This window comes from Indicator indicator, chromosome 26 (assembly GCF_027791375.1).
Source record: "Indicator indicator isolate 239-I01 chromosome 26, UM_Iind_1.1, whole genome shotgun sequence".
Classification (NCBI taxonomy): domain Eukaryota; kingdom Metazoa; phylum Chordata; class Aves; order Piciformes; family Indicatoridae; genus Indicator; species Indicator indicator.
In genome coordinates, this window is record NC_072035.1 from 10233203 (window position 1) to 10247276 (window position 14074).

The window sequence follows — 14074 nt, forward strand, 5'->3', positions numbered from 1 at the left end:
AGCTGACTGGAGCAGCACCTTGAGGACTTCATGGTTTGCATGGCTGCTTGTAGCTGACTGGAGCAGCACCTTGAGGACTTCATGGTTTGCATGGCTGCTGGTAGCTGACTGGAGCAGCACCTTGAGGACTTCATGGTTTGCAGTGGCTGCTTGTAGCTGACTGGAGCAGCACCTTGAGGACTTCATGGTTTGCAGTGGGTGCTTGTAGCTGACTGGAGCAGCACCTTGAGGACTTCATGGTTTGCAGTGGCTGCTTGTAGCTGACTGGAGCAGCACCTTGAGGACTTCATGGTTTGCAGTGGGTGCTTGTAGCTGACTGGAGCAGCACCTTGAGGACTTCATGGTTTGCAGTGGGTGCTTGTAGCTGACTGGAGCAGCACCTTGAGGACTTCATGGTTTGCAGTGGGTGCTTGTAGCTGACTGGAGCAGCACCTTGAGGACTTCATGGTTTGCAGTGGGTGCTTGTAGCTGACTGGAGCAGCACCTTCAGGACTTCATGGTTTGCAGTGGGTGCTTGTAGCTGACTGGAGCAGCACCTTCAGGACTTCATGGTTTGCAGTGGGTGCTTGTAGCTGACTGGAGCAGCACCTTGAGGACTTCATGGTTTGCAGTGGCTGCTTGTAGCTGACTGGAGCAGCACCTTCAGGACTTCATGGTTTGCAGTGGCTGCTTGTAGCTGACTGGAGCAGCACCTTCAGGACTTCATGGTTTGCAGTGGGTGCTTGTAGCTGACTGGAGCAGCACCTTGAGGACTTCATGGTTTGCAGTGGGTGCTTGTAGCTGACTGAAGCAGCACCTTGAGGACTTCATGGTTTGCAGTGGCTGCTTGTAGCTGACTGGAGCAGCACCTTGAGGACTTCATGGTTTGCAGTGGCTGCTTGTAGCTGACTGGAGCAGCACCTTCAGGACTTCATGGTTTGCAGTGGCTGCTTGTAGCTGACTGGAGCAGCACCTTCAGGACTTCATGGTTTGCAGTGGCTGCTTGTAGCTGACTGGAGCAGCACCTTGAGGACTTCATGGTTTGCATGGCTGCTTGTAGCTGACTGGAGCAGCACCTTGAGGACTTCATGGTTTGCATGGCTGCTTGTAGCTGACTGGAGCAGCACCTTGAGGACTTCATGGTTTGCAGTGGCTGCTTGTAGCTGACTGGAGCAGCACCTTCAGGACTTCATGGTTTGCAGTGGCTGCTTGTAGCTGACTGGAGCAGCACCTTCAGGACTTCATGGTTTGCAGTGGGTGCTTGTAGCTGACTGGAGCAGCACCTTGAGGACTTCATGGTTTGCAGTGGGTGCTTGTAGCTGACTGTGAGAATGGAGAGGTAAGATCTGGTTGCAGCTGCAGAATGCTTTCCACTGGACAAACGTAGGTTTAGCTGAAGTATCCTTCACAAAAATCAGCTACTCATGTGCTGGCTTTAAGACTAAAAAAAATAAAATGAAAAGGAAAAAAATAACCCAAACAACCCCCCCTAAACTGCTAACTCCTATCAGGCAGAGCTGGGTGTGCAGTACAGGTCCAGCATTTCAGCTACCACGCATCCCAGTTTCCAGAGGAAAGCTCTGAACAGTTCCAAATGAAATCTCAGCCTCAGCTAACTTCTGGCTGAAGAAGCCCTTGGAGCAGAAGATGCTGAGATTCCAAACAAAGAGACCTGCTGCCCAGAAATGACTTTACAAGTGATCAGATAAAGAGGAGCTCTTTTCTTCTGTCCCTAAAATATGATTTCACAAGTAGTTAATTCCCCTGTTAGTACAACAGGAGTAAGGAAAACTACTCCCTGTCCTACAAGTTTAGGCTTGTGGGATAAAGTAGTAAAACCCCACTGCAGCTCAGAGGTGGTAGAAGATGAGCACCCATCTGGAGAGGGCAGAGGTGCTGAGCAAGGAGACAGCACCCAGAAAGGATCCACAGGAACAACAGCCTCATGGCAGGATCATCCTGCCCTGGCAGGGGGATTGGACTCAATGATCTTCAGAGGTCCCTTCACACCTCTATGTTTCTATGATCCCCAAGAGCTGGGAACAGACAACCCAGGTCTCCACTACCAGCCACAGTGAAACTGGGACCAGTAAAAAAAATAAATGCAGATGGGGAAAGGAGACAGAAGAAAGCCTGGACAGATCCCAGGGAAGAAGCCCTTCTATTTCAGCTCTTTCTGCTGAACTCATTTTGTCCTTGGACTTCCAGGACTTCAGTTTATTTGGAAGTTTTGACCAGCTAAGGCAGGATTTCACCCTCCACTTCAGACCCACCTGCAGCCCTGCCCCAAGTGTGCTTATGTCCAGTTGTATCCCACACAAACTATTATGCCATGGAGACAACAACTCAAGAAATTCACACTGCAATTCATCTGAATATTGGACAAAACCACAACTCAAGAGGACTTACTCCACTCCTTACACTCTGTTGTAAGCACAGGAAGAGAGAAGTGGATCAGGTGTAATGCTCTCCATCTCTTAACATCAGCTTTAGGGAAAAATCCAAGGTGAAATAAAGGAAAGGAATCCAAATTAGTGCCCAATCCAAGGAAAGGAATCCAAATTAGTGGCCCATGAAGGAAGGTGCAGTTACAACTCAAGTCCCTAGCCCTCCTTCATGGCACAGCTGGGCTTATGAGGCACCCATGGGAGATGGGCACGTGCTGATAGGCTAAGAGAGAATGGATGTAGAAAAAAAAATCTGCAAAAAAAACAGGTTTTAGCAATTGTCCTGGTCACTTAAACCATTAAAGCCCATCAATGCCTTGCTTTTTTTCATCAGTTGCTGCAGAGCTGTCTTGAATTTTAAGCTCCTCCACCCAACATCCAAACCCACTTGGAGCTGCATGAAAACCTGACCAAAATTTAAGGGGAAATCTCTCTTCATAGCCTTCAACTTTGCAAACTTCTCTCCTGGGGACACTGCTCTGAAACAGACCTAGAACACCAGTACTGACACTGAATTCATTTTAATTCATATCCTTCCATCCCAACTTGCTGGAAGGGCCTGATGAACCCAGCACAGCTTGCACCTCCTGGTTTTCTTTCACACATTTCAGAAAAAGGATGATTTTTTTTTTGCTTTCATTCCTTCCTCCCTGCAGGAATGCAAATGTGGCCCAGCTGATGAGCAGCCTGCCTATGCCATGGGTGAACAGTAAGGCATGTCACTTGCAGAACAACATATTCCTTCAAGAAGGTCATTCCTGAGGTGTGTTGCACTCACCCACCCACATGCTAATTGCCTCTCAGGGCACCCAGCTGATCACAGCTCCTGCAGGAAGGCTGCCTATGGAGCTTCTGCAGGCACACAAATGGAAAAGCTAATAAAAGGTATATCCAAAGGGGACTGGAAAAAAAAAAAAAAAGCCTCTTCTAAAAGCCTTACATAACACAACTTGCAGCTGAAGGCATCTTCCTAGAGGAACTGAAACAAAAAGGAATCTTTGAGGCAGGTTTTTCATTCACAAGATATATAATTGCAAAGGTTTTTTTTGAAAAGGTGTGGAGGTGTGGGGGGAAATGCTAAGCCACTTCTGATGCAATGTAGAGACCAGCACCAGGACCATGCACAAAACCCAGGTTACTGACAAGGTCTCCTCAGAGCATCAAGAAAGGCACAAAATTTCCCTCTGGGTTGTAAAACAAGGACCATTCATAGAGTCATAAGATTGTTTGGGTTGGAAAAGACCTCTAAGATCATCCAGTCCATCACCCAGCACCACCATGGCCATCAAACCATGTCCCAAGGTGCCATGGCCACACTTTTATTGAACACCTCCAGGGATGGTGACTCCACCACCTCCCTGGGCAGCCTGTTCCAGTGCCTGACCACTCTTGCAGCAAAGAAATTCTTCCTAACTCCAACCTAAACCTTCCCTGGCACAATTTCAGGCCATTTCCTCCTCAAGTTGGACATTTCCCCCTCAAGACCCCTCTCCTTTGTGAGCAGAGGCTTTCAGTTGCCATCTGATGGGAGATGAGTGCACTGAGCACTGCACAGTGAGGGGCACAGCCCTTCCCAGCAGTATCCCAGGGGATAACCTGCAGTCCTGGGTTCATTCAGCCAGGAATGACATGGAGAAGTGAAGACAAGCCCACCACCACACCACCAAGCAAGATACCCATCCAGATTGAGCCTGGAAGAAGGCAGAAGGACCAGCTTGGTCCTTGCACAACACTTGTGAAAGCAGCCAACCTGCCAGCTAAGCACACACCCATCCTGCTCACACTGGAGAGAGCTCTGAGGGATGTGAGCTGGAGAACAGCTTCTTCCCTTCCCTGCCCAACTCCTCCCAATGCCCCAGCAAGGGAGACTACCCCCAATTCCATAATCCCAGCATCATAAGGGTTGCAAGAGACATCTGAAATCATCCAGTCCAACCCCCCTGCTAAAGCAGAGTCACCCACACCAGCCTGCCCAGCATCACAACATCCAGGTAGATTTGGAAGCTCTCCAGAGAAGGAGACTCCACAACCTCCCTGGGCAACCTGCTCCAGGGCTCAGCCACCCTCACAGCAAGGAAGTTTTCCCCATCCTCTCTTCTTCCCATGCTGGAGATGACCTCCATCTCACTTAGCAAGGAAGGCTGAGGCACACACCACTTATGTGAAGTTTGATCCTGAGATTCCCCCCTTCCACATCCACTGTTTTGCCTGGGATAAGGCTCAAAGAAAATAAACTCCAAAACTCCTGCAAGTGTCCAGGTTAATGAGGATATTCCACACTAACACTTAGCTCAGGCCCAGTCACCCACAGCCCAGAATAAGCAGCAACTTCTCAGTGTTTTGTCCCTGGTGTGCACACTAAATGCTGATTAGCTCAGCTCTTATCATCTACAGGCCATTAACTGATTTAAATTACAGCCATTTACAAAGACATGGTTCATTCCAGCAGAGACCATCTCCCTGCAGACCAACCAACCTGTGGGAATTGCAATTTTCAGCAAGCCAGCCACAGCTCTGGCTGGAGCATGGGAATGGGGAGAGTTTTCCTGGCAGAGCCCCTGCACATGTGCATGCAAGAAAACAGGAAGCTCAGACAAAGCATTTCCACAGCCAGCAAACCCAGCTCAGCTGCACCAGCCCTGGCTGCTGCTCTGCACTGTGCTGCAGGGAGCCCTGGGGAATGAGGGTTGGATAGAAGATGATAGAACCACTGAATCATTACCTTTAAGATCAAGTCCAACCTTTAACCCAGCACTGCCAGGTCACCACTAAACCACGTTCCCCAACATCACATCTCCATGGCTTTGAAACCCCTCCAGGGATGGGGACTGCACCACAGCCCTGGGCAGCCTGGGACAGGCCTGGACAACCCTTTGGGGGAACAAATTGTTCCTCATGCCCAATCTAAGGGCCACTTCCCCTTGTCCTATCACTTGTTCCTTGGCAGAAGAGACCAACCCCCACCTGCCTCCAGCCTTTCAGGGAGTTGTAGAAAGACAAAAGGTCTCCCCTCAGCCTCCTTCTCTCCAGGCTGAACAAGGCGAGTTCCCTCAGCTGCTCCTCACCAGCCCTTTTCTCCAGGCTGAACAAGGCGAGTTCCCTCAGCTGCTCCTCACCAGCCCTTTTCTCCAGGCTGAACAAGGCGAGTTCCCTCAGCTGCTCCTCACCAGCCCTTTTCTCCAGGCTGAACAAGCCCAGTTCCCTCAGCTGCTCCTCACCAGCCCTTTTCTCCAGGCCCTTCACCACCTTTCCTGCCCTTCCCTGGACCCACTCCCTCACAGTGTCCTCCTTGGAGTGACGCTCCAAAACTGAACCCAGTCCTCAAGGTGTGGCCTCACCAGTGCCTAATACAGGCTGGTAATCCATGCCCTGGTCCTGTTGCCTACGCTATTGCTGATCCAGCCCAGGCTGCCGTTCGTCTTCCAGGCTGCCTGGGTACACACTGGCTCATACTAAGCGATTATCAACCAGCACCCCCACGTCCTTTTCTGCAGGGCAGCCGCTCTGTCCCAAGCCTAGAGCAGTGCAGGAAGACGCAGGCCGCAGTCCCGTGGGTCTCCCTTCCCTTATCGGTAACCCCAGGGCGGCGGCTGAGGCGGAAGAGCTGCAGGGCTGCACGCAGGGGGGTTAATGGCGGCGGCAGCGGCGCGGCGGGCGCGCAGGGGTTAAAATGGCGGCGCACTTGCCGCGCCCCGCCCCCGCCAATCAGCGCGCCGGCCGCGAGCGCTGCCATGACCATATTAGGTAAAAAAGCCGCGGCCGCCGCAGTGCCGCGGGCGGGGAGGGGCCGGAGGGAGGCGGAGCCAACCGGGCTGCTCGGCCACACCCCCGCGTCCTCCTGCCCTGCACATGGGGGCTGGATGCGGGGTCCCAGCTCCAAAAATCAGGCCCCCCCAGCCCCTGCAAACAACTAGGGAGGGAGCTGGCAGCTGCTCACTCAGCTGCAAAAAGCCACCGCGGCGATAAACCCCCCCCCAAAATATTGGTGAGAACTGTAAAGGAAAAATAAATTTAAATGAGTGAAAAATACATTTAAATGGGTAAAACTTAGTTTTTTAAAGGGGTAAAAACCCCTTTTTTTGGGATTGCACAGGTCCTCCAAAGACGGGCTGGGCTCACCTCTCCAAGAAGGTCAAGCCACATCTGCAGTAATTCGCAGTAACCCTGGCCATGATGCAATTAAGCTCTAGCTGGGCCATTTCCCTGCAGCCTCCTGAAGGCTCTGAAATGCAGCAAGTGTATTTTTATGGCTCAATTTTAAAGCCATACCGAAATTATGGTTTAAATTAGACCCCTTCTTGTATTTTTCCCCCTGAATATAACAGCGAGGACCTAGCTGTGGGAACTCAATGAATGCCTCCAACTCAAGGGGCTCTCACAGAAATCAAAATGTTTGGGTGTTAAAATGCACAATTTCATCAGCAGAGGCGATAAAAATAACTGAGGAAGACAGGAACTGTTTAGAGCAAAGCCAATGCTGTGCTGCATTGCAAAAGAACATGTCAGGGTGGGGGGTTTAGGAGCAGAATTCTCCAGCTTCACATGAAATGTATCAATTATTTCTGCCAGTCCCTGTTGAAAGCACTCCATCGTGATTCCAACCTCTCTATGTTCATTCCACACAGTAATTAACAGAGTGAACCTTGTCATTGAAGTCACAATTTCAGACATTCATATTAAAATCACTTTTGTTAATAGCTTTGCTTCTTTCAGTGATGTAAAACACTCATCTCCATTTAAACCATGCACCTCCAACATCATCTAGGTGAGTGTAAAATGGACGTGACATGAGCATCACTGAGGGCACAAAGGCAATGACAAAATATAGAGAAGGGCAGGAGGAATAACTGAATAAACCTAAAAAAACCCAAACTAGGTGGTACTTAAGAGGCTAAATCACTCAGAATTAGCAGGAATTTCTGCCAGGGACTGAGGAAACAGATTCACAGAATGCATGTGGTTGGAAGGGCCACTCAAAGGTCATCTTGTGCAACCCCCTGCACTCAGCAGGGACATCTCCAACTAGATCAGGCTGCCCAGGGGCACATCAAGTCTGATTTTGAGTGTCTCCAGGCCTGTGGCTTCAACCACATCTCTGGTCAACCTCTTTCAATATTTTACTATTCTCAGTGTGAAGAACCTTGGGAAGTAAGAGAGAAGAAGAGGGGTGTGCATCCTCTCCATCAGCTGTGATGCAACAGGAGTGCAACTGCGTCCTGTGTTGAGCAAGGAATTCCTGACTGAGATCTCTGCCACCGTGTGGGGCTTGGGCAAGAGCAGGACACGTGGCCTGAAGATGAGCAGAAACCAGAATGCTTGCAAAGAAGGGCTGGAAAGAAGATGAGGGAAACGGGAGAGCTATTTAAGGAGGCTGGGGGTTTGGCTTGTTCTGCCTCAGCACACCCCAGGCACAAGTGGGAACTGTCTGCTGTGTTCCTGCAATGCACTCGCCAGCTGGGATGCTATATTCAAGTCTGGTCACTACTGCTATATATAAACAGAGCAGATTAAGAGACAAAGGACAGGGCTGATGACAGACTGAGGACATCTCGAAGGGTATAGTTAAGAGAGAAGCTTGGGGGTCACGGAGAAGATAACGCTACAGAAAAAGGCTTTTCGTCACAGGAATGTGCTGGTTAAGCATCACAGACTCACAGAATGGTGGGGGTTGGAAGGGACCTCTGCAGATCATCCACTCCAACCTCCCTGCCCCCAGGGTCACCTAGAGATGGTCATGGAGGAACGTGTCAAGGTGGATTTGAAATGTCTGCAGAGATGGAGACTCCACCACCTCTCTGGGCAGCCTGCTCCAGGGCTCACTCACCCTTGAGTTCAAGAAGTTTCTCCTCATCTTTAGATGGAGCTTCTTATGTTCCATTTTGTGCCCATTACCCCTCATCCTGTCACTGGGCACCACTGAAGAAAGCCTGGTGCCATCCTCCTGACACCCACCCTTGAAGTATTGATCAGCATTGATGAAATTCCCCCCCAGTCTGCTCTTTTCCAGACTAAAAAAAGCCCCAATTCTCTCAGTCTCTCCTCCTCAGAGATGTTCCAGTCCCCTCAGCATCTTTGTAGCTCTATGCTGTACCCTCTCCAGCAGTTTCCTGTCCTTCTTGAACTGGGGAGCCTCAACCTGGAGACACTGCATCCCAGGAAGGGAGAGAAGATCATTGCTCTCCACCAAGGGTGGAAGAAGGATGCTCTGCAGCTTCTTCCATGCAGTATCAGGGAGAAACAGGAACTTATTTCAACCTGAGTCACTGCTCCTGCTCATCTGTGTGCTTTTAAACCACAGCATTGCCAGGAAGACTTCTCTACCCATCTTTTCAGCCTCCCTCCAAAACTTTGATGCAGCCATTGTCAGGCTGATGAACAGGAATCCAACCTCTCTGTATGTTCCGAGGGGTCTTGAATACAAGCCCTATAAGGAGCAGCTGAGGGACCTGAGGTTCTTTAGTCTGGAGAAGAGGAGGCTGAAGGGAGACCTCATTGCTCTCTCCAGCTCCCTGAAAGGAGGTTGGAGACAGGTGGAGGTTGGTCTCTTCTCCCTAGTATCAGGTGATAAAATGAGAAGTGGCTTGAAATTGTGCCAGGGGAGGGTTAGGTTGGAGATGAGGAAAAATTCCTTTGCTGCAAGAGTGGTAAGGCTGCCCAGGGAGGTGGTGGAGTCACTATCTCTGAAGGTGTTTAAAAGATGTTTGGATGAGGAGCTCAGGGACATGGCCCAGCAGTTGTGTACAGGAAGATGTTAGGTTATGGCTGGGCTCGAAGATCTTAAGGTCAGCCAGGCCATTCTATGATTCTGCAAAGCACACCCCTGGGGTTCTACAAATCAATTTAAAGTATAAGGGAGAAAAGTAGAGTGTATCTACAGGCTCTCTGAAAGATGATGGATTGGACACTCAGCAGCAGAACCCTCAGAACGTAAGGGCTGCCTCTTTGCCCAGGATCAGATGAAGCCCCTCTCTTTGGTATCTCATGGGATAACAAGATCTGGCTGAAGCATAACAAAGCTTGGACACCACCTGGAGAACTGCAGGACAGCTGTGATGGTCCTTGGAGGAGCTGTTTTCTTCCCAAGATTATTCTTGTCTTATACCACCTAGAGAAGGAGCAAGCAAAGGGGCTGGCAGCAGCATGGACCAGCTGAGACGCCAGCTCTCTCCTTCACATCCCTCTGATGTAGGGCTGCAGGGAGCAGTCTGGTTCAGAACATTCCTGAATTAAGTGATACTCAGAGAGCTGAAAATGCTGAGCCATGAGAGTGGAAGAACCTGACCGACTGCTGTCATACCTAAAGAGCCTTCATTAGGAGGATGATTCCACGCAGAAACTTCTGCCATAAAGAACTGGCTCAGGTGAGCCAAGCAAACCACTTATTTACTGTGTTTAACATGCAGGAATCACCACACTGATTACAGAGATGTCACATGGACTTCTTCTATGGCACCACTGGGCAGTATTTGTCACCACACACAGCTCAACCTCGATGTTCTTCACAAACAAGTGCTGAATTGACAACACAGATTCAGAGAGGTGATTTTGCCACTCTGCTTTGATCTGATGAGACCTCACCTGGAGTACTGTGTCCTGCTCTGGTATCCTCAACACAAGAAGGACATGGACCTGCTGGAGAGGGTCCACAGCAAGGCCACAAAAATGATCAAAGGGGCTGGAGCATCTCTCCTACAAGGACAGACTGAGGGAGCTGAGGTTGTTCAGCCTGGAGAAGACTCTAGGGAGTCCTAATAGTGGCCTTCCAGTACCTGAAGGGGACCAGCAAGAAGGCTGCAGAGGGACTGTTTACAAGGGCCTGCAGTGATAGGACAAGAAGCAATGGTTGGAACTTAAGAGAAGAGGAGATTTAGGTTGGATGTTAGCAGGAAGTTCTTTACCATGAGGAACACTGGAACAGGTTACCCAGGGAGGTGGTTGGGGCCTGATCCTTGGAGATATTCAAGGTGAGGCTCAACAGGGCTCTGGGCAACCTGATCTGGGGTTGTTTAGCCTGGAGAAGAGGAGGCTCAGGGGAGACCTTATTGCTGTCTACAACTACCTCAAGGGTGGTTGTAGCCAGGTGGGGCTCTTCTCCCAGGCAACCAGCAACAGAACAAGAGGACACAGTCTCAAGCTGCACAGGGGGAAGTTTAGGCTTGATCTTAGAAAGAAGTTCTTCCCAGAAAGAGAGATCACCCATTGGGATGGGCTGCCCAGGGAGGTGGTGGGGGACAGCATCCCTGGAGGTGTTTAAGGAAAGCCTGGAGAAGGCTCTTAGTGCCATGGTCTAGTTGATTAGTTAGGGCTGGGTGATCGGTTGGACTTGAAGATCTTGGAGGTCTCTTCCAACCTGGCTGATTGACTCTGTGATCTAGTGGAGGATGCCCCTTGCTGACTGCAGGGGTGGGGGTGAGGTTGGACAAGACGACCTTCGCAGGTCCCCTTCCAACCCCAACCCGCTTTCCGCTGCTAGGGCAGGGCGAGAGGCTGGGAGCGGAGCACTTACCTTGTGCAAGGGCAGCACCAGGAAGGCTCCCCCGCCGCTGGCGTCGACGATGATGGCGACGAAGCGAGGGTTGACGGCGCAGAAGGAGCTGTCCCAGGTGACGCGGGACACGCGGATGTCGTCGTAGCACTGATCGTTCTTCACCGCCTGGCCGAAGACGTGCCGGAACTTGCTCTGCCGTACCACTCGCCTCATCGTGTCTGCGGAGCACAACAGCGAGAGCTCAGCTGCCAGCGGAAGGGGAAGAGCAGCCCAGGCTGCTGCAGGGAGGGGATCGTCCCCCTCTGCTCGGCACCGGGCAGGCCACGCTTCCCGCTGCTGGGGGTCGGTTTTGAACCCCTCGAACCAAAAAGGGCATCCAGGGGCTGGAGCGGGTCCAAAGAAAAGCAATAGAGGTGGTAACGGGTCTTGAACAGAAGTTTTGTGGGTTGGAAAAGAGCTTTGAGATCATTGAGGCCAACCATTATCAACACTTAAGAGGTCTTCAAACTCAGGATTATCCCCTCCGTCCTCAGCACTGGTGAGGTTGTACCTTGAGTACTGCATTCAGTTTTGGAGCATCACTCCAAGAAGGACATGGAGGTGCTGGAGCAGGTCCAGAGAAGGGCAGCAAAGGTGGTGAAGGGTCTGGAGAACAGGGCTGGTGAGGAGCAGCTGAGGGAACTTGGGTTGTTTAGGCTGGACAAAAAGAGGCTGAGGGGAGACCTCATTGCTCTCCACAACTACTTCTAAGGAGACTGGAGCCAGGGTGAGGGTTAGGCTTTTCTCCCAAGGAACAAGTGATAGAATGAGAGGAAGTGGCCTCAAGCTGTGCCAGTGGAGGTTCAGGTTTGATATTAGGAACAATTTCTCCCAACCCTGGAACAGGCTGCCCAGGAGGGTGGTGGAGTTCCCATTCCTGGAGATATTTAATAGACATGTAGATGTGGTGCTTAGGCACATGGGTTAGTGGGAGTGGTGGGATTGTGAGCTCCAGCTGAGCTGTTGGACTTGACGATCTCAAAGGTCTCTTCCAGCCTCAACAGTTCTATGATTCTACAATTCTATGACCATTCTATGACCTCCTGCTTGCCCAGAAGATGCCAAGAACCTCCACAGGATCCTCCACCCACACCATGGCTGAGCCTCCAGCAAACAGAAACACAGCATCCTTCATTACCCCAGCACCTTGCTCTAAAATCCTGCCAAGTTCTCAGCCAGTTTCCCCCTTTTTTTCTGGGGGAGTGTTTTACATGAACTTTCAGGCCCTCTTGCACCAAGCACAACTGATCTGCACTTCCAAGGATGTCTGACAGAAAGAATTTGCCGGTTAGGCATCAGTTTTCCTGTTGTAAATGTATTCTCTCTGTGCAGCAAAGGAAGTTCCTAATCCTGGAAGCAGTTTTTAGACAAGTCTCCACATATTTTGGAGGATAAATCTGGTCTCAGATTGAACTTGTTTACTTTCAAGTCAGACAGGGTCCAGAAGATGTAAATAAAAATGCAAGCTCTCAAAATCCGGTGTTCCTGTGAAGTGGTTCCACATGTTCACTGCCTTCCACCTCTTTCTTCTAACTCCAAAATCTCACTAAAAAAAAAAAAAAAATCATAAAAGTGGTTTCCTAGGCAGAAAGGAGTAATGGAAAGAAGCTAATGACTCAAATTAATTTGGTGTGTCTGTAGCACTTCTCCTGAGGAAAATCGTTTTCAAGAAGGTTTGAGTTAGAAGAGAAGGAAAAGGACTGGCATGGAAAATTCCAGCTCTAGAAGAAGACATGGGCACAATGCTGCATGTGAACATCAAGTCTGGAAGCCTGTTCTACCCTCCAGGCTGGCCAGGGAGGTGCTGGAATCTCCTTCTCTGGAGGCTTTCAGGACCTATCTGGATAGGACAAGAAGAAATGGCTTCACGTTGCACCAAAGGAGGTTTAGGTTGGAGATGAAGAAAAATTTCTTTGCTGCAGGAGTGGTCAGGCATTGGAACAGGCTGCTCAGGGAGGAGGTGGAGTCCCCATCCCTGGAGGCATTAAAAAAAAAACAAAACCCAGCACGTAGACACAGAACTCTGGGGCATGGTTTAGTGGACATGGGTTGATGGTTGGAGTTAGATGATCTTCAAGGTCCTTTCCAATTTGAATGATTCTATGATTCTAAGATTTTTCTCCCTCAGTGCTCACAAAAGGAGGAGCCTCTGTACAGCATCTTGCTTTTACATATGAGAAAAATGTTTCTGCCCCAGTCCCTAGGGAAAGCAAAACAAAATATGTAAAAAAAATAAAATAGAAATAAGCAGAGTTCACCTCCTATCTCTCTTCCCAGTAGGTCCCAAAGCACATGAAGAGGCTGGGAAAAAAAGCACTCAGCTTCCCAGAGCATCTTGCTCCAGACCCACCAGGCTGCTGCTGATACACTGGAAGGTGGTGCAGCCATTCAGTAAGATGTGGACAGGCTGGAGAGCTGGGCAAAGGGGAACCTCATGAGGTTCAACAAGGATAAGTGTGGAGTCCTGCACCTGGGGAGGAACACCACCATGCACCAGTACAGAGTAGGGGTTAACCTCCTGGAAAGCAGCTCCATGGAGGCTGGTGGATGATAAGTTATCCATGGGACAGCAATGTGCTCTCATGGCCAGGAAGGCAAATGGTCTCCTGGGGTGCATGAAGAAAAGTGTGGCCAGCAGGTCAAGGGAGGTTCTCCCTCTACTCTGCCCTAGTGAGGCCACATCTGGAGTGCTGGGTCCGGTTCTGGACTCCCCAGTTCAAGAGGGACAGGGATGTACTACAGAGTGTCCAAAGGAGGATGATGAAGGGACTGGAACACCTGTCTGATGAGGAAAGGCTGAGAGACCTGGGGCTGGTGAGCCTGGAAAAGAGCAGCCTGAGAGGGGATCTGATCAATGTTTACAAACATCTGAAGGGTAGGGGGCAAGAAGAGGCCAGGCTCTTCTCAGTGGAGTCCTGTGATAGGAATGAGGGGCAACAAAAATACAAACTGGAACCCAGGCAGTTCCACCTCAACATGAGGAAAAACTTCTTTGGTGTGAGGGTGCTGGAGCCCTGGAGCAGACTGCCCAGAGGAGTTGTGGAGCCTCCTTCTGTAGGGCCTTTCAAGACCCATCTGGATGTGTTCCTGTGTGACCTGCCCTGGGTGATCCTGCTTTGGC

General features: G+C 50.3%; 1 protein-coding gene across 4 annotated transcripts in view; it reads right to left on the reverse strand.

Annotated features, from left to right (window-relative positions):
- CORO1C (coronin 1C) overlaps positions 1-11127 on the reverse strand; it is a 37000-nt gene extending 25873 nt beyond the window's left edge. For all 4 annotated transcript variants that reach the window (XM_054392931.1, XM_054392930.1, XM_054392928.1 and 1 more), the window contains exon 1: positions 10933-11127. In XM_054392931.1, the coding sequence (XP_054248906.1) occupies positions 10933-11127 (195 nt within the window). The remainder of the gene's footprint in view (positions 1-10932) is intronic.
- Positions 11128-14074: the final 2947 nt, after the last annotated feature.